The sequence below is a fragment of the Neoarius graeffei genome, chromosome 6 (genome assembly GCF_027579695.1).
Source record: "Neoarius graeffei isolate fNeoGra1 chromosome 6, fNeoGra1.pri, whole genome shotgun sequence".
Classification (NCBI taxonomy): domain Eukaryota; kingdom Metazoa; phylum Chordata; class Actinopteri; order Siluriformes; family Ariidae; genus Neoarius; species Neoarius graeffei.
Genome location: NC_083574.1, coordinates 73,200,098 through 73,220,550, shown reverse-complemented (window position 1 = coordinate 73,220,550; position 20,453 = coordinate 73,200,098). Strand labels below are relative to the sequence as shown.

Sequence of the window (20,453 nt, the reverse complement as noted above, 5' to 3'; positions counted from 1 at the left end):
ACGGGGGCGGGAATCACAGAAAGGGGGGCGGCCCGCACCTCTAAAACCCCTTGTGGAGAACCCTGAACTGTATTGCGAGGCTATCACCATGGTGACGACGCTCAGAGACGTAAGACGTAAGCAGCAGGAGTTAAAAAAAAAGAACCCTGCGACACAGAGGGGGAAAGCTGTAGTGGGCCTATGGGAAGACATGTAATATGAACGCCAATCAGATATACTGCAGTGTATTTCTGTATAATCTTCCAATTTCTTTCCTCATCCCCCAAGATCGACTGGGAAAGCCTCCGAGATCGACCAGTCGATCGCGATCGACGGGTTGGTGACCTGTGGGGTAGACCAACGCCTCAAATTGACTTGGTGAAAAAGGTCAGGAATAATACTCGTTCCTTTCAGCTCTCCTGGTATGAGAAAGTGAATTGGCTAACAGCGAGTTCAGTGACGAGGAAAATGTATTGTTGGCCATGCCTCTTGATTAAACCCGGATCCGTGATTTGGTCAAACGTGGGCTTTGATGACCTGCACAATTTCACAAGGGCATATAAAAGACACGAGATCAGCAAAGAGCATGTACTCAAAGTTGACTCAGCAACCTTGCTCTACTTGCAATTGAGAGGAAGTTAGTGAAGTCTCTAGAGAAGACTCCCATCTGGTATGACAGGGTAACTGAACATTTTCTAGAAAAACAAAGGAAGGCAGAATTTTCTTTTAAATAATACTGATATGGTGGTGACCCACATCAACAACAGTAAATAGGCTACTTTAGTAATATGACATGGATGGACCAAAAATATAGACTCTATTTAAAATGTTTATGCTGAGTAGATTATATTGGAATATATATTTCTCTGGATATGAATTAAACACAGCTACAATTTGGAAAACATTTTTAAACAAATACACAGCTGAGAACATTTCACACTACAGACCTGGATTAAAAGTGAAGGGTTATCAAAATTGTCAATAAAACATTTCTCAGTGGGGCGGCACGGTGGTGTAGTGGTTAGCGCTGTCGCCTCACAGCAAGAAGGTCCTGGGTTCGAGCCCCGGGGCCGGCGAGGGCCTTTCTGTGTGGAGTTTGCATATTCTCCCCGTGTCCGCGTGGGTTTCCTCCGGGTGCTCCGGTTTCCCCCACAGTCCAAAGACATGCAGGTTAGGTTAACTGGTGACTCTAAATTGACCGTAGGTGTGAATGTGAGTGTGAATGGTTGTCTGTGTCTATGTGTCAGCCCTGTGATGACCTGGCGACTTGTCCAGGGTGTACCCCGCCTTTCGCCCGTAGTCAGCTGGGATAGGCTCCAGCTTGCCTGCGACCCTGTAGAAGGATAAAGCGGCTAGAGATGATGAGATGAGATGAGACATTTCTCAGTCAAAATAAGTAAAATATAGGGAAAGTGTCATTGAATGAAATGTGTGGCACCCAGCTCTATGTTTGGCTCCCCAAGGTCAGTGCTTGTGCCTATTCCAGAACACTCTGCTGTTACTGCTGAGGTTCCTGACAAAGAGCTGCTTTGAATAAGGATCAATTTTTAAACAACATGCCACGTGCCACAATTTTAAAATATAAAATGTTAAAATATACCCCCCAACACCACCATCATGTATATTGGACAGTAGGCTAATGGGCCAAAAGAACCTGTTATTTCACAGTTTGTGACTCTGCCAACAATCAGCCAGATCAGAGGCAAGAGTATGGGCAAAATTGATGTGTTTTTTTTTCTTTTAAAATCTGGAAATATCATAACCGACCAGCCTCCCCTGTTTGAAAGACTACCAGCTGCCACTGGTTGATAATATGTGGCTTGATGGATGTATGCACGCTACCAAGTGCCCTTCTGGTTATTAATGTCATCATGCCTTACCAAAATATTTGGTTATGATGGCAATTCAGAATTTAAGATAGGAATAGCGACTGTTTTTGGCTCTGTGATGTCCTTTTGAACATTTTTTATCGATTACATTCTGTTTGAAAGTCCACAAGCAACTTAACAAGGTTCAAGCTGAGTGTGTGATGATACATTCATGCAATTTGTGTGATACCAAAGTGAAAGCTATAAACTTTCCTGAGTTAGCTATATTTGTCTCTTCTCTACAATGCAAGACATTGTAAACCTCAGGCAGCAAAAATGTATTAAAGGTAGCTTTTTTACAACATTATAGTAAATTTGATGGCTGTATGTAGAACTCAGAGGAGAGAAATTCCCAAGCCAATAATTAAGTCATTCTTTTTCTCTCCAGTTTTCTGCACACTCTCGCTCATGATATTTTTTTAAAATTAAAATAAAATAAAACCCAATGTGACTTGAGTACCTGTAAGGGCTGAATTTTTATTAAATCTTTGGTATGCATTGGCTTCTCTGTTCCGATTATTTTGAAAGCTCCAGCTTACATATCCAGCTCTAAGCCTCATCATCTGACTGGATTATATGTACATCCAAAATCACACCACCCCATTCCCATCACACGTTTACTTCTCATCTCTCTAGAGGCAATTACTGGAGTGTGATCACTTCACATCATCATGAGGCTTACTGAAAAATTGATCTGTGTAAAAGGTCTAATGTTGCAATTGGTTGTAATCCAATTCATACTCCATAAAAACATGCTTGAAGTCCATTTACAATTGGATGAGCGTTTATACAAGATTCAGCATTGTCTCTAGGATATCCCCCGTACCTACTCACATGCAGTAATTCAATTTGTGATTACAAGCATTGTGTCCCCAGGATATGAGAAAGCTTTATAATGACATAACACAATTCAGTGCAATGCTCTCAAAAGATCATTGCAATAAACAGTTAACAGAGACCAAACTGCTTGATCATGGATGCTACTGATCCTCGTCAGTTCCGTGTTTACTCATGTGGCAATTTTCCCCAAAGATAAGAGAAAGAAAGAGCTTAAATGACATGAGGTAGAGTTAATTTTTTTCCTCACTACTCTATTGTGAATATTAGTGTTATCATTACTGAAATGACTGTTCACACATTTCCCCCTCTCAAGTCAGTGGTGCTTGAAAGTTTGTGAACCCTTTAGAATTTTCTATATATCTGCATAAATGGGCGGCACGGTGGTGTAGTGGTTAGCGCTGTCGCCTCACAGCAGGAAGGTCCTGGGTTCGAGCCCCGGGGCTGGCGAGGGCCTTTCTGTGTGGAGTTTGCATGTTCTCCCCGTGTCCGCGTGGGTTTCCTCCGGGTGCTCCGGTTTCCCCCACAGTCCAAAGACATGCAGGTTAGGTTAACTGGTGACTCTAAATTGACTGTCAGTGTGAGTGTGAATGGTTGTCTGTGTCTATGTGTCAGCCCTGTGATGACCTGGCGACTTGTCCAGGGTGTACCCCGCCTTTCGCCCGTAGTCAGCTGGGATAGGCTCCAGCTTGCCTGCGACCCTGTAGAAGGATAAAGCGGCTAGAGATAATGAGATGAGATGAGATCTGCATAAATATGACCTAAAACATCATCAGATTTTCACACAAGTCCTAAAAGTAGATAAAGAGAACCCAGTTAAACAAATGAGACAAAAAATATTATACTTGGTCATTTATTTATTGAGGAAAATGATCCAATATTGCATATCTGTGAGTGGCAAAAGTATGTGAACCTCTAGGATTAGCAGTTAATTTGAAGGTGAAATTAGAGTCAGCCGTTGTCAGTCAATGGGGTGACAATCAGGTGTGAGTGGGCACCCTGTTTTATTTAAAGAGCAGGGATCTATCAAAGGTGGGGTTTACATTAGACCGTATCAGCAGCTAATCAGATTAACGTTTTTAAAACGATTAACATGCGCACAGCAACACCAATACACGATTCGCCTGCACACAGCAACGCCAATACACGGATACGCTCGGCTCCGCAGGCATCCTGCGCTCCAAATCACTCCGCCCTGAACAGCGAGTGCCCTCTGGAGGGTGCGCACTCCGGCCCTGCGCAGCTCACAGAGCGCGCAAGTGAAGTGCATGAGCAGTAATTCGGGACTGAGCTACTGTGTGTGTGCTCTCAGTGCATATCGGGTATGCGCGTCACTTACCACTTGCAAGTGGAAGGATGGCAAGCCTAAAGACAATCATAACTACACAATGGGCAGTATTTGCATCAGTATTTGCAGTATTTTCATACTTTTATACTCTTTAATGAAAGGTGATACAAGGCGGAAGTCCGCGCCGTTTTTCAGCAGTCGCGTCACATGACCAACGCCAGCGAATCAGGAAGGTGGATGTCACAGTGACATTGTCCAATGACGACGCCAGCTAGAGCTCAGCACAGCGTATCCGCGTATTCTCAATATTTACACAGCACCGGAGCTGACACGATCTGGATTGAATACGTGGACGCTGGCGGATTCCCGTTTCCCAGCGTTTCCAGGCGTTTTAATGTAAACGGACAGTGCATCTGTGAAGAAAACGAGACAGATACAGTCTAATGTAAACTTGGCCATAGTCTGATCTTCACAACACGTTTGAGGAAGTGTATCATGGCACGAACAAAGGAGATTTCTGAGGACCTCAGAAAAAGTGTTGTTGATGCTCATCAGGCCGGAAAAGGTTACAAAACCATCTCTAAAAAGAGTTTGGACTCCAGCAATCCACAGTCAGACAGATTGTGTACAAATGGAGGAAATTCAAGACCATTGTTACCCTCCCCAGGAGTGGTCGACCAACAAAGATCACTCCAAGAGCAAGGCCTCACTCACATTGGCTAATGTTAATGTTCATGAGTCCACATTCAGGAGAACACTGAACAACAATAGTGTGCATGGCAGGGTTTCAAGGAGAAAGTCACTGCTCTCCAAAAAGAACATTGCTGCTCATCTGCAGTTTGCTAAAGATCGCGTGGACAAGCCAGAAGGCTATTGGAAAAATGTTTTGTGAATGAATGAGACCAAAATAGAACGTTTTGGTTTAAATGAGAAGCATTATATTTGGAGAAAGGAAAACACTGCATTCCAGCATAAGAACCTTATCCCATCTGTGAAACATGGTGGTGGTAGTATCGTGGTTTGGGCCTGTTTTACTGCATCGGGGCCAGGACGGCTTGACATCATTGATGGAACAATGAATTCTGAATTATACCAGTAAATTCTAAAGGAAAATGTCAGGACATCTGTCGATGAACTGAATCTCAAGAGGAGGTGGGTCATGCAGTAAGATAACCACCCAAAGCACACAAGTCATTCTACCAAAGAATTGTGAAAGAAGAATAAAGTTAATGTTTGGAATGGCCAAGTCAAAGTCCTGACCTTAATCCAGTCAAAATGTTGTGGAAGGACCTGAAGCGAGCAGTTCATGTGAGGAAACCCACCAACATCCCAGAGTTGAAGCTGTTCTGTTTGGAGGAATGGGCTAAAATTTCTCCAAGCTGGTGCGCAGGACTGGTCAATAGCTACCGGAAACGTTTAGTTGCAGTCATTGCTGCACAAGGGGGTCACACCAGATACTGAAAGCAAAGGTTCACATACTTTTGCCACTCACAGATATGTAATATTGGATCATTTTCCTCAGTAAATAAATGACCAAGTATAATATTTTTGTCTCCTTTTTTTTAACTGGGTTCTCTTTATCTACTTTAAGACTTGTGTGAAAATCTGATGATGTTTTAGGTCATATTTATGCAGAAATATAGAAAATTCTAAAGGGTTCACAAACTTTCAAGCACCACTGTATCTCTCTCAGTAATCATAAGCTTGACTGTAGGTATAATCATGTATTTTATGGTGATCTTTTACATCCAGAAAATGTTGTATTACTGACATATATTCACCAGCTACTTTATTAGGAATGCCTGTAATCTTGTTCATTCCTGCAAAAACATCAAAAAACCATATGACAGTAGTCTCATCATCTCTAGCCACTTTATCCTGTTCTACAGGGTTGCAGGCAAGCTGGAGCCTATCCCAGCTGACTACGGGCGAAAGGTGGGGTACACCCTGGACAAGTTGCCAGGTCATCACAGAGATGACACATAGACACAGACAACCATTCACACTCACATTCACACCTACGGTCAATTTAGAGTCGCCAGTTAACCTAACCTGCATGTCGTTGGACTGTGGGGGAAACCGTAGCACCTGGAGGAAACCCACACGGACACAGGGAGAACATGCAAACTCCACACAGAAAGGCCCTCATCGGCCATGGGGCTCGAACCCGGACCTTCTTGCTGTGAGGCGACAGTGCTAACCACTACACCACCGTACCGCCCTATGACAGTAGTGTAATGCATAAAATAATCTAGATATAGTTAATGTTCACAAACACTTGCATTTGGGGGAAAAAAGATCACAGTGACATTCATTGTTCCTCATCAAAAAGAAGTATACTTCAAGTTCATTTTATTAAGTATACCTAAGTAAATTTTAAGTATATTTCCTTAAGTATATGTTTGTGAACCAAGTATACTCATATCAACATACTTACAGTATACTTGTAAGTAAATTAATCTAATACTTCTTGGGACTAAATTGGCCCACTTTTAGTTTATAAAAAGTATACTTTAAGTCTAAGAGAAGTAAACTTTGAGTATACAACTAGTATTTTTTAAAATTTTGCATTGCAAGTATACCACAAGTAACTTATATACTAATAGTTTACTCTTTCTATACTTGTAGTCCACTTTTTAGTTTACAAAAGCATACTTCATAGTATACTGGAAATATACTATGCGTTTACTTGTTTTATACTTCTAGTCCACTTATTAGTTTACTAAAGTATACTTTGTAGTATACTGGAAATATACTATTGGTTTACTCGTTACACACCTATAGTCCACTTTTTAGTTTATAAAAGTATACTTTATAGCATATTGGAAATATACTATTAGTTACTGGTTATATACATGTATGTAATAAGTCCCTGATGTGGGTGGAGTACAGAAGCACGGCAGGTGGGAGCTGATGTTCACACACACACACACACACACACTTTATTTTACTTATTTTTTTGCTTTTTAGCTTTACTCACTCACTGCTCACACACAATCACACACGTGTTCTGGCCCTCTCTCTGCTTTCTCCCTCCTTTTCTATCCTCTGTCACTGCAACAACACAGACACAACATTAATTAACCACAGGTGCATTGACTTTGCCACTCACCTTCCCTGGCCCCACCCTCCATTCACAAACTGAAGTTAGGCCACGCCCCTGCTACCACAAACTAGTCCACCTTTTAGGTTTGAAGTATTCTGTAATTACCCTTCTAGTTATACTAGTAGTTTTCTAGCCCTAACCCTTACCTTGTGCACACTACCAGTAGACAACTTAAGTGTTTTGTAGCTTAAGTTACAATGAAGTTATAAAGGTAAGAATTCCCAAAATTAACAACATATACTCAAGATTAGGAACATATTAATTTTCTTTAAAAAAATCTAAATTTAAAGCAAAATTGTATTAAATGCCAAAGTATAAAAACATGGAAATAACAACTGAAATTGGCATCCAAGCTCTAAAGAAAAATAAATAAATGAATAAATAAATAACAATTATGGGTGGCATGGTGGTGTAGTGGTTAGCACTGTCGCCTCACAGCAAGAAGGTCCTGGGTTCGAGTCGAGCGGCTGATGAGGGCCTTTCTGTTTGGAGTTTGCATACTCTCCCCATGTCCATGTGGGTTTCCTCCGGGTGCTCTGGTTTCCCCCACAGTCCAAAGGCATGCAGATTAGGCTAATTGGTGGCTCTAAATTGACCATAGGTGTGAGTGTGAAAGGTTGTTTGTGTCTATGGCTACGTTTACATTACGTCGAATCAGCGGATCATCAGATTAACGTTCTTAAAATGATTCGCGTATACACTAAAACCGTTAGCCATGCACACAGCAACGCCAATACACAGATACGCTAATCACATGACTTTAGACGGCACGTAACATGATCCCAGTGCATTTCAGATGGCGCGTAACATGATCCCAGTGCATTTCAGACGGCGCGTAACATGATCCCAGTGCATATCGGGCATGCGCAAGGCTCACCACTTGCAAGTAGAAGGATGGCAAGCCTAAAGACCTTTTTCTCATGGACGGACGACGAGGTCCAATTGTTACTAAACGTAACATTGGATTATAAAACAACGGTGTCGGGTCAGGGTGTGGACTGGGAAAGTGTCCAAACAAAATATGGGGACATACGGGGCCGTTTTTTGGGCCACTACCCCTCGCCAGAGGATGCCCGCGCAAGTGGGAAAGACTTCCCTCACGCGAAGGAGGAGATCTCAAAAGGTAAGCATTTGAAATATCTTTGTTTAAAATTGAAGTAAATATGAAATGTCATTGTAAAAAATGAAGTATGCCAGTCTGTTATCGGCGGTACTGGTACTACAATGACGCCTTTTTTACACCGTGTATGGCCTTCGTGTTTATGCTAGAAGGATCACGTGTTCGGTACACTCTTCACCTCGCAGAACGGCAATGTTGTCGTGCTACGTGCTATGGTACATAGCTGTTCATTGTTTACGCTGTTGTCCTTCAAAAAATAAATGAGAAGTCCTCAAATCATTGTTAATGCTGTAGTGATTAAATATAGCTGCTCTATTGTAGTGATGTGTCGGTTGCGAACGATCCGGTTCAAAGAGCCGGCTCTTTGAAGTGAACGACGGGAGCCGGCTCTTCGGTGGGAGCCGAGTTGGGGAGCCAAATTAGTTTTTGTCCTTAACTAGTTAATTGCAGCAATTAAATCAAAAATAAAATCTCGGGAGCCGTTTGGGAGCCGAAAGAGCCGGCTCCTTATAGTAAGAAGAGCCAAAAGAGCCGGCTCCCGAAAAAGAGCCGAAATTCCCATCACTACTCTATTGTATATGCGATTGCTTGAGGAGTTTAACCAAAGATGGTGAAAAGGCAGAGCATTTCGTTTATAAGCTACTAAACGGAGTCTAGTGACCTCCAGTGGATATTTTTAAATAGTAGCAGCATTTTAGGTGAGCAAAAGTATTGGGTTATGGGTGTTTCATGTTGACCAGTTGTTGAGTGTAAGGTTGATTTTTCAAATTTAAAATAGTCTGCATGACTTTCCTACTTTTTGGCCTTCTTTAATGTCATGTTTTTTTATCCTCTGACAAGAGATGCAGAGTCATTATGGGTTTAAACCCAGGCCAAAAGGTTGGTAAGTCATGCAGACTACTTAATATTTGAAAAATCAACCTTAAACTCAACAAAACTGGTCAACATGAAACACCCATTACACACGTTCCAACACTTTCGCTCACCTAAAAAAAATGCTGTAGTGTAATACAATCTGTGCAGAATTATTCACTCAGAACATTTTGTTATATTTCAGATGTTGATGTTTTGTGTCTTGTCCTGTATTCTCAGCTCAAGTGACATCGAAGCTTAAGGCCATACACGCGAAGTACAGACGGGCTGTGGATGCTGGGCGGAGGAGTGGTTGCGGCCGAGTGGTTCTCCTCTTCTTTGAATTGTGTGAGGCCATTTGGGGGGGATCGGCTGGCACCTGCTCCCTTCCTGGAGGAATAGAGACAGCAGACCTTCGTGCGGCCCGACCTTCTGAGGCAACAAGCTCCACATCAAGCTCCACGACAGAAGGTGGCGCTGACTGTGACGAGGATGAGGATGAGGTGGGTAGCCAGGTGCTGAGTGGGCAGACGGTTGCGAGGCGTCACACTCAACTGGCCACAATGATGGAGTTGCACCGCACAGACCGGCTGAAGAGGAAGATATCGCCACTTGTAATTGCTCAGGAGGAACTGGAGCTAAAGCGGCGAATGTTCCAGCGGCTGGAGGAGACTGACCGTGAGTTCGTCGGCGCCATGAACCGCATGGCCACATCAGTTGAAATGCTGGTGCAGCACATGGTCAGTGGCTCCAGCCACAGGAGGCTTCATTCACCACAGCACAGCACACCACACCATGCCTCCTTACATTACAGCACACCACGCCACGGAACCTCATACTACAGTGACACACAGGACGGCATGCCATATCTCAGTTATGGGCATCTGTAAATTTTGTTAATTTTATTAATTTTAATATATATATATAAAACTGTTAATTTTATTGAGTGAAAACCATGTACCACTTATACCATTTTACTGCATGTTTATACCCATGTTTAATTTTTTTTTTACTTTTTTTGCACCTTTTAAGACGTGTTGTACTCGTGTGGGCATTTTTTCCGCCTTGTATCATCTTTTTGTTTTTCATTTAAGAGTATAAAAGTATGAATATAATGCTTTGCCTTGTCATTCTTAATGTTGTTCATGGTAAGATGCAAATGCTGCCCATTGTGTAGTTATGATTTATCACAGAGGATTTGCAAGGGCCCGCACACCTCGAGAGTCTTTGTTTGCAGGTGCAGCTTTTCACAGTTTCATAGCTTTCAGTGCAGAGGAAGAGCGCAACACTGCTGCTTTACGTATCACCACTTTATTTTTTAGCTTGCTGACGTTTCGGCGTCAAGCCTTCATCAGAGGCTTGACGCCGAAACGTCAGCAAGCTAAAAAATAAAGTGGTGATACGTAAAGCAGCAGTGTTGCGCTCTTCCTCTGCACTAAAAGCTATATCACAGAGAATTGACATTGGGCTAAATGACAATGTAACATGTATGATTGGGGTTACTCATATTACTGAAAGCAGTTTGATATGGTGTCTTCACTACAACCTTCTAGAAAGTTAACACGTGTGCCTAGCACACACATTTTGTGCAGGTGTTAATATTAGTGTAACTTCATTTATGGTTATTCACATTGACACCACTCAAAGTAAGTACTCACCAACATGTTGAAGGCTGCTGAATATATTGACAGGACAAAGAGATGTTAAAGAGTAGTTTATTAAATGTCAATAACTAATGAACACAACTAATGAACTATGAGTGATAACTAATGAACATAACTAATGAACACAAGAGTGTATGATATGGAATGACAGTTTGAACACACACAAAAAATCAAAAGAGTTCTCCGACCATCCCTGTAGTCGATGACAACTAACCAAGCCTATCATAAATGGAACCTTGAAATGGTACTCAAGGATCCAAAAACATCGTGACAACACGCCTCACACGCCTTCCTTCAGCTTCGTGTGTTTTGTCCACTGCAGCTGGTGGCTGAAACTCTTGGTCATATTGCGTAGCAGCAGTCACACTACTCTCTGGCAGAGGTTCCTTTTGCAGTTCACAATAGTTATGCAGTACAAAGCAAGCATATATCACATAGTAAAGGTCATCCAGGTTTATATCCATAGGCCTCCTCAGAGCTGCAAACCGTGCCTTCAGGCACCCAAACGCACATTCTATCACCATACGTGCCTTGCACAGCGTTAGTCCATAATACTGTTCTTGAGGAGTGGCTCCGCCATTGGGGTATTCCTTCATTAGGAAAGGCAGCAGGGGATAAGCTGGATCACCAAGGATGAACGCAGGAACCGCATCCTCGCCCTCCACCAACTCTTTTGGGCAGGGTGGTATTGTCCCATCTCTCAGTTCACTGCACAACACAGAGTTTGCGAAGATGCGTGCGTCGTGGACACTGCCCGGCCATTTCACCAAGACGTCCATAAAACAGTAGTTGTAGTCGCACAGTGCTTGTACGTTCAGAGAATGTTTCCCCTTTCTGTTTACAAACCCTGTGGAATCAGTACTGGGTCATTTCACTTCGATGTGCGTGCAATCGATTGCCCCCAGGCATTGTGGCATACCGTGACTGCTGTAGAAGTTGTCTACGAGCCGTTGTACCTCAGGTTCCGTCTTTGGTGTGGTGATGTACTCATGACCCAAGGTGGTGCATATTGTCTTACACACTTGATGAATGATGACAGAGACAGTTGACTGGGAAAGTCCAAAAGCATTGGCAGTTTTACAAAGTCGCCCCTCATCGCACAAGTAGTACAAGGTGCATGCAACCCTGGTGAGAAGGTCGACGGGCCGTCTCATTCTCGTGGTTGTCCCTTCCAGCTGTAGACATAGTCGCTCCGACAGGTGTATCAGTGCTGATCTGGACATTCGGAAGTTCTCATACCATTCTTCGGCGACAACAACTTGGTCCACGAAGTTGTCCCACCAAGCGCTGCTTCTTCCCAGTCTAACCCAAAACCGGCGCTCCATGTACGGCTTCCGTTGCCGCAGTTGCAGGGTATTCACATCGCAGAAGGCTTGCAGAATCTTGTGCCTCCTCGCCAAGTACTTCTGGGCAAACTGTACTGCCAGCTGTAGGACAGAGAGCAGGTTCTGAAGATTCAGAATGCGAGCCTCGTTGTCCATGTTGTTTTCCATGCTGTATTTCCGTCAACAAATAGCAGGAAGTGAAGTCCGCGAGTCGCGTCACATGACCCACGTGGGATGACCAACGCCAGCGAATCAGGAAGGTGGATATCACAGTGACGCTGTCCAATGAGACGCCAGCTAGAGCTCAGCACAAGCGTATCCGCGTATTCTGAATGTTTACACAGCACTGGAGCTGAAACGATCTAGATTGAATACGTGGACGCTGGCAGATTCCCGTTTCCAGGCATTTCCAGGCGGTTTAATGTAAACGGACAGTGCATCCACGAAGAAAATGAGACAGATACGGTCTAGTGTAAACGTAGCCTCAGTGTTGGCCCTGCGATGACCTGGCGACTTGTCCAGGGTGTAGCCCACCTCTCTCCCACAGTCAGCTGGGATAGGTTCCAGCTTGCCTGCGACCCTGTAGAACAGGATAAGTGGCTACAAATAATGGATGGATAATAATAATTATCCCACTCAGGAGAAAAAAAAAAACTTATATGGAACCACAGACATACTTAAGAGTCAACAATGCTGTCTTTCAGGCACAAATATTTTAATACTTTATTACACTTTTGTTAAGTATATCTTGATCAATAGTTTAAGTATATGCTTAATATACTTAGACTTTTCTACAACCCCGATTCCAAAAAAGTTGGGACAAAGTACAAATTGTAAATAAAAATGGAATGCAATAATTTACAAATCTCAAAAACATATTGTATTCACAATAGAACATAGACAAGATATCAAATGTCGAAAGTGAGACATTTTGAAATTTCATGCCAAATATTGGCTCATTTGAAATTTCATGACAGCAACACATCTCAAAAAAGTTGGGACAGGGGCAATAAGAGGCTGGAAAAGTTAAAGGTACAAAAAAGGAACAGCTGGAGGACCAAATTGCAACTCATTAGGTCAATTGGCAAAAGGTCATTAACATGACTGGGTATAAAAAGAGCATCTTGGAGTGGCAGCGGCTCTCAGAAGTAAAGATGGGAAGAGGATCACCAATCCCCCTAATTCTGCGCCGACAAATAGTGGAGCAATATCAGAAAGGAGTTCGACAGTGTAAAATTGCAAAGAGTTTGAACATATCATCTACAATACATAATATCATCAAAAGATTCAGAGAATCTGGAAGAATCTCTGTGCGTAAGGGTCAAGGCCGGAAAACCATACTGGGTGCCCGTGATCTTTGGGCCCTTAGATGGCACTGCATCACATACAGGCATGCTTCTGTATTGGAAATCACAAAATGGGCTCAGGAATATTTCCAGAGAACATTATCTGTGAACACAATTCACCATGCCATCCACCGTTGCCAGCTAAAACTCTATAGCTTAAAGAAGAAGCCATATCTAAACATGATCCAGAAGCACAGACATCTTCTCTGGGCCAAGGCTCATTTAAAATGGACTGTGGCAAAGTGGAAAACTGTTCTGTGGTCAGACGAATCAAAATTTGAAGTTCTTTATGGAAATCATGGACGCTGTGTCATTTGGACTAAAGAGGAGAAGGACGACCCGAGTTATCAGCACTCAGTTCAGAAGCCTGCATCTCTGATGGTATGGAGTTGCATTAGTCAGGGCTGCCAACTTTTCAAAATTCCTTGGAGTGAGATTTTTTTTGGGGGGGCGGGGGGGGGGGGTCGACGGCAAAATTTTTCCGCACACCACGCAGTAAGTGGGAGTTTTGTATTCAGTTTGATATTCACTTGTCCCCCTGCATTCTGGTGTTTTGTTTGTGGGTCGTCCAGCTGGAGATGGGGGGGGGGGGGGGGTGTTTGAGATTTTGGATTTAGTAGATGTTCCTGCATTCTGGTGGATTTTTGGAGTGGCCTGCTGTGCCATACCTACATTCTTACACACCCTGACTTGCCAGGCCTTCAGCTTGTGGCCAACAAAAGCACCAAGTTTTGGCTTAAAAGCCCCCACACTAGAAAACTACAGATGACTGCCAATGTTCCTGTAGCCCTATAGACCTGCTCTTCTATCTGCCCTGTTTGTTGCTCTTCTGTCTGTCCTGTCTGCCTTTTCTGGCTTGGCTGGACTGTCAAAATAAAATATTCCACTTTTGTCCTGCCAGTGGTCTTACCCTTCGGGACATCTTACCTTTGAAAGAATTCAAATAGTCATGTTGGTTTAATAAATCTACGCAGTCACAACAACATGCCTTTTCCTGGAGGACAAGTTTCTTGTGTTTATTCTGAATCTTACCTGCTCTGAGTGGTAGGCAAAACGGTCAAGTTCTTTGATATTACAGGTGACCATGCTTTATTTACTTTAACTGAGCAATTACATACATCATAAATAATTAAAAATAAATACCCTGTAAATAAATAATAGGTATGGTGGCTAATGGCTCTTCTTGCATTTGTAGTATTATCTCTTACTTGCTTTATTTTACAACATTTCCAGTTTGGCTTCAAATAAAGTCATAAAGTATGATAATATACAGTAAACAAACTAAAAATGCGCCTTAATAAACGTGTAAGGAGGTGCTCTCCCGTGCTGCTTATTGGGGAAGATAGAGGCTGTGGCACGGCAGTAGGCCTATAATGATTTATCATGCCTTGTACACAGCTCTCGATATGGCATTAAATATTCTCACAACACTTATAGGCTAAAACGATTAAGAAACTTTATATAAGTTCATAATTACGCTAGTAACACCACACATTGGTGTGCATATGTACAAACCTGTCTGAGACACTCATCTTCAACTCGGATACCTTATTCTCCCTCCTCTTCCTCTAAATTGACGGTAGGCAATTATCCAACTTCCGGCGAGTGCAGCATCATTAGATGTGCCACCTACCATAGGGGAGTGTGTACAGAAGGGAACACCTCTCTGCCTGTTTAGCCATGGGTAAGGCATAATTGATCAATCGCAAGTGGTTGGCGCGACGCAATGGGTAGCCTAGATCAGATAGATAAACTAGATTTTTTTCTAGCATGAGAAATCGGAGGTATGGTGTGTGAGCGTGTGAAGACAGTCAAATGCGTGTGTCTCACGCTCATTGCATGAGAGTTGGCAGCCCAGCATTAGTGCATGTGGCATGGGCAGCTTACACATCTGGAAAGACACCATCAATGCTGAAAGGTATATTCAGGTTCTAGAGCAACATATGCTCCCATCCAGACAACGTCTCTTTCAGGGAAGACCTTGCATTTTCCAACATGACAATGCCAAACCACAATGCAGCGTTTCTGTATCAGCCAAGTATACTTATGTATAACTTTTTATTAAGTATATCTCTGATAAGTAAATAAAAAGTAAACTGAAAGTTTATTTCAGTTTTCTTTAGCTTAAAAGAAATATACAAGAAGCACAGTTGAATAAACTTCTTTTTTTGTCAGGGGTGAATAAAATATGGAATTTTGAAACTTCCACATCATTGCATTCCCTTTTTATTTACAATTTGTACTTTGTCCCAACTTTTTTGGAATCGGGGTTGTATATACGTTTAACATATATGTAACATATATGTATCTATATGTACAGATGGGTTGACGGCTAATTTCTCTGGTACTTGTGACTAATGCCGCTTTTCCACTACAAACGCGGCTGAGTCGGGCTGAGCCGTGCCGTGCTGAGTCGAGCTGAGTGAGGCTATTGGAGTTGCATTTCAACTACAACCGCGCTGAACCATGCTGGCTGGAAGTGGGTGGACACATTGGGTGGAGTTAGCGAAAGTGGGTGGACGTCACGTGATGTTGTTAAGCAGCGCAAACAGTGACATCAGTGAGCTTTTAAGCGGTAGTCTCACAACCCGGATAGTAAACAATAAACATGGACATGGAGTCATTAGTGTTGCTAGTCTTGGTTCTGTGGCTTGTTGTCACCGACAACGCCAACAGATACTGGCAAGAGCATATAGATGAGGCGAGGCGCATAAGGCTTCATAATTCTCGTAATTCGTAATTCTTCTTCTTCCGGGTTTACGGTGTTTACAGATCCCAGCGTGCTCACGGGGCGTGTGTGGGCATGTGAGGACACTCCTCCTCACCAATCAGTGCACAGGGGAGTGTCTGCTCACGCCCCCAGCCTCACTCGGCTCGCTTTGGCTCGCTTCAGCCCCACTCCAAAATGGTGCGAGTTTTAGGGGCTAAGCAGGGCTGAAGCGAGCTGAGTCGTGCTGGTTTTTGGTAGTCGAAACGCGAGCCGTGTCGGGCTGAAGTGAGCTGAAGCGAGCTGAAAAAGGGTAGTGGAAAAGGGCCATAAGTGACAATAAAGGGTTCATTCATTCATTCATTCATTCATACTTTTCTGTATCAGCCAAGTATACTTATGTATAACTTTTTATTAAGTATATCTCTGATAAGTAAATAAAAAGTAAACTGAAAGTTTATTTCAGTTTTCTTTAGCTTAAAAGAAATATACAAGAAGCACACTTGAATAAACTTCTTTTTTTGTCAGGGGTGGCATTGATGTTGGTGCCAGACAGGGTGGTTTGAGTACTTGAAAAACTGCTCATATCATGGGGTTTTCCTGCACAACAGTCTGTAGAGTTTACACAGAATGTGGTGAAAAACAGAACAGAATTTAAAATAAAATCCAGTGAGCAGTAATTGCCTTGTCAATGAAAGACATCAGAGGTGAATGGCCAGACTTTTTGCTGACAAGGCAACAGAAACTCATATAACCACTCTTGACAGCTGTTATGAGCAGAAAAAATATCTCAGAATGCAGAACACATTGGACCTTGAGGAAGGTAGGCTACAACAGCAGAAGGAGAACAGGAAGGCTACAGGTTCACCTAATCAGGACTGTTGAAGATTAGAGAAACATCACCCAATCTGATTAATCTGGATTTCTGTTGTTACATGCAGCAGTCAAATTTTCAGATTTTCAGGGTTAGAATTTGCTATCAACAGCGTGAATCTACAGACCCAACATGCTTTGTGTCAACAGTTCATGCATTATATGTTGGTGTGAGAAATGTTTTCTTGGCAAACACTGAGCTCCTCGATGCCAATTGAGATATTTGACAATGCATTCACCATGTGCATCCCTTTCTAGCCACAATTTACCCATCCTACAATGGCTAATTCCCACACAATTGTCATGTCATAAAGCATTAGTCATTTCAAACTTTTTCCTTCAACTCAACAATGAGTTCAGTGTCTTTCAGTGGCCTCCCCAACAACCAGATCTGAATATAAAAGAGGGCCTTTTGGAATTTGGCACAATGGAACATTCGCAGGAACATTCTGCAGGATGTGCAGTATACAAATCTGCAGCAATTATGGGATGTAATCATGTCAACATGATTCAGAATCTCAAAGATATATTTCCAACATGTTTAATCCATGCTGTGAAAAACTGAAGCTGTTCTATGAGTGGTGTTCTGGCCACACTGCAGGAATATAGTATATATTCCACACTGCAGATCTTGTATGTGCTGTGACACATAGAACAAAGCAGTGCATGTTCTTCATGTCCTGTCCACTATTAGCAACATTCTGACTGTCAATAAATCGGCTGAGAATGCTTCGACTACAAACATGAACACCTCAAACTACAATCCCAAAGTCTCACAGTGCCCTCTGTCTCCCTACTACTGATATCAGTTGACACTCATTTCCCTAATCACCGCTCTCCCCATTTAAGCCTCACACACATGCCACTTCAGTGCGAAGTATCGTTCTGCTCCATTCAGTTTGTACCAAGCCTTGTTTATTCTGACTGCCTCTCTATTTCTGACCTTTGCTAACTCTTTCACATTTTTGCCCTTTGTCTTTCCTCTACCATGTTGTTCACCGATCGCCTGACCCTTGCTTGCTACCGACCATGATTTCTGTCTCTTGATTTGGATTTGTTTGCAGTTTGCTTCACGCCTTCTTCTGCATATACATTTGTAAGTGCCTGCATTCTGACAGGATACTTTGCTGTTATGGATGTAGCAGAGGAAGTGAAACAAACTGTGCTTAACACCCAGGGATGCCTTCTGGGAGAACATCAGCAGATGCTAGCAGACCTCAACACAAGAATGGCACAACTAGCTTCTGTGATGTCATAGGCCCTCCTAGCATGCCCTGAGGCTCCTCGAAACCCTGCTCTGCAACGTCCTGCTCTGGGATGATTCAAGGAAAACACTAATGCATGTAAGGGTTTCTTGCTACAGTGCTCCATGTATATTGCTTCCATGCCTAACCTGTCTGAAGAACATAAAATTGTGAAGTTCCTCTCTTTTCTCACTGATAAAGCCAGTGGTGTTTGGAACCAAGGGGTCACATGGAACAATGGGCCAGTGCTGTTTGGAACCAAGGAGGTGAGCAAACGAAGTCTTATGAGCAATTTCTCACTCAATTCAAGAGGGTATTTGACCATGAACCTGAGGGGATTGAAGTAGGAGAAAGCCTTCTCAACATTTCCCAGGGTTCGTGTAGCATGGCTAAATATGCGTTGGACTTCAGGATGCTGGTGGCTGCCAGTGGATGGAATGATCCAGCACTGAAGGCAGTCTTTTGTCAAGGTCTGTGTCCCGAGATTCTCAGCAAGCTCACCTGCAAAGATAAACAATGCATGCTAGATTCACTCATCAACCTAGCCATCTGCCTGGACCATCTATTGTCACACCACCCCTCCATTCAGGAAAGCTCTCAGCCAGTTCAACCATCTGAAAGTGGTTCACCCATGGATCTATCTTATACCCAGTTGACATGTTCCAAACATCTCTGGAGGAAATGGGAGGGCTTATGCTTATCCATTCAGGAAAGCTCTCAGCCAATTCAGCCATCTGAAAGTGATTCACCCATGGATCTATCTCGTACCCAGTTGACATGTTCCGAACATCTCCAGAGGAAATGGGAGGGCTTATGCTTCTACTGCAGGAGTGCCGAGCACCAGCTCAGACATTGTCACCTCCGTCTGTCTCGTGCAGCTCCCACTGCAGGTCCTGCATGTAACATGAGTCCCTCATGAACTTTCAATTCAAAATTGTTTAAGGTTTCTGTACTGTTAAAGTTGGCAAACTCCACACATATCCTCTCTGCGTTTATCAATTCGGGGCAGAGAGGAACTTTGTCAGTGACTCCGTTACTCAGCGGTTCAACCTGCCAATAACCCCTCTCCAAAGTGCACTTAGCATGTGAGCTATCAATGGAGGACCCATAGGAGAGGGTCTCATCACTAGGTGCACCATCCCCCTTCACATCCAGGTGGGGGTGTTACATTCAGAGTTCATCTCCCTCTATGTCACCTCTATGGAGGACCATTATATCATCCTTGGCTACCCTTGGCTGCAACTTCACAATCCTTTGATTTCCTGGCAAAGCAAAGAAATACTCCAGTGGTCACCCACCTGCTTCCAGGGTTGCATCACTCAACCTCAAGTAAGCATTTCATCTACCTCAGTGGAAAGTCCACAACCGGATTCCATTGACAATGTCCCAGAATGTTATCTGGACCTCAAAGAAGTATTTAGCAAGGGAAAGGCCTGTGGTTTACCACCTCATCATCTATATGACTGCACTATCGACCTGCTGCCTGGCATGACTCCACCAAGAGGCCGCATCTACCCACTCTCCCAAAAAGAGCATGCAGCTATGGAAGAATACATTCAGGAGGCCCTCAAGCAAGGGTACATCCATCATTCCAGATCTCCAGCTGCGGCAGGCTTCTTCTTTGTGGAAAAATGGGGTGGCGGTCTCAGGCCATGCATTGACTATAGAGGACTTAATCAGGTGTCTGTGAAATATCCTTATCTGCTTCCTCTGGTGCTGCCAGACCTGGAGCAACTCAGATCAGTGAAAATCTTCTCTAAGCTCGACTTATGCAGTGCATATAATCTCATTTGAATAAAAGGGGGTGACGAGTGGAAAACCGCCTTCAGCACTACTGTCGGCCATTTTGAATACCGGGTAATGCTGTATGGCCTTTCTTCCATTCCCAGTGTATTCCAGTGCCTGATAAATGACGTTCTATGGGACATGTTAGGCAAATACACCATAGCGTACATTGATGATATCATCATCTACTCCCCAGATGAAGCAACCTACAAGGGTCACGTTAGAGCAGTTCTCATTCGCCTGCTCAAGAACCACCTCTACGTCAAAGCCACAAAATGTGATTTCAACTGGAAATGTATCTCCTTCTTAGGCTATGTCATCAGTGCTGAGGGGGTTAGTATGGACTCTTCCAAGGTTTCAGCGGTCACCTCTTCGCCCACTCCCAAATCCATCAAGGACCTACAACATTTCCTGGGTTTTGCAAACTTCTATTGCCATTTCATTAGGGGTTTCAGCATG

General features: G+C 43.2%; 1 protein-coding gene across 1 annotated transcript; it reads right to left on the bottom strand.

Moving 5' to 3' along the window:
* Positions 1-10,962: 10,962 nt before the first annotated feature.
* On the bottom strand, positions 10,963-12,207 carry LOC132888318 (putative nuclease HARBI1). The gene is made up of 2 exons (XM_060924381.1): positions 11,634-12,207; positions 10,963-11,561 (listed from the first exon to the last, which is right to left on the bottom strand). Exons 1-2 carry the CDS (start codon positions 12,205-12,207, stop codon positions 10,963-10,965), a joined length of 1,173 nt encoding a protein of 390 aa, XP_060780364.1.
* Between the last annotated feature and the right edge of the window lie 8,246 nt (positions 12,208-20,453).

What these genes read in the sequence shown, in the direction of transcription:
- LOC132888318 (XM_060924381.1), bottom strand. Translation starts at nt 12,207, where the DNA reads ATGGAAAACAACATGGACAACGAGGCTCGCATTCTGAATCTTCAGAAC. An exon ending in CAACTTCTACAGCAGTCACG is followed by an intron (nt 11,562 to 11,633) that starts GTATGCCACAAT and finishes CTGATTCCACAG; the next exon opens with GGTTTGTAAACAGAAAGGGG.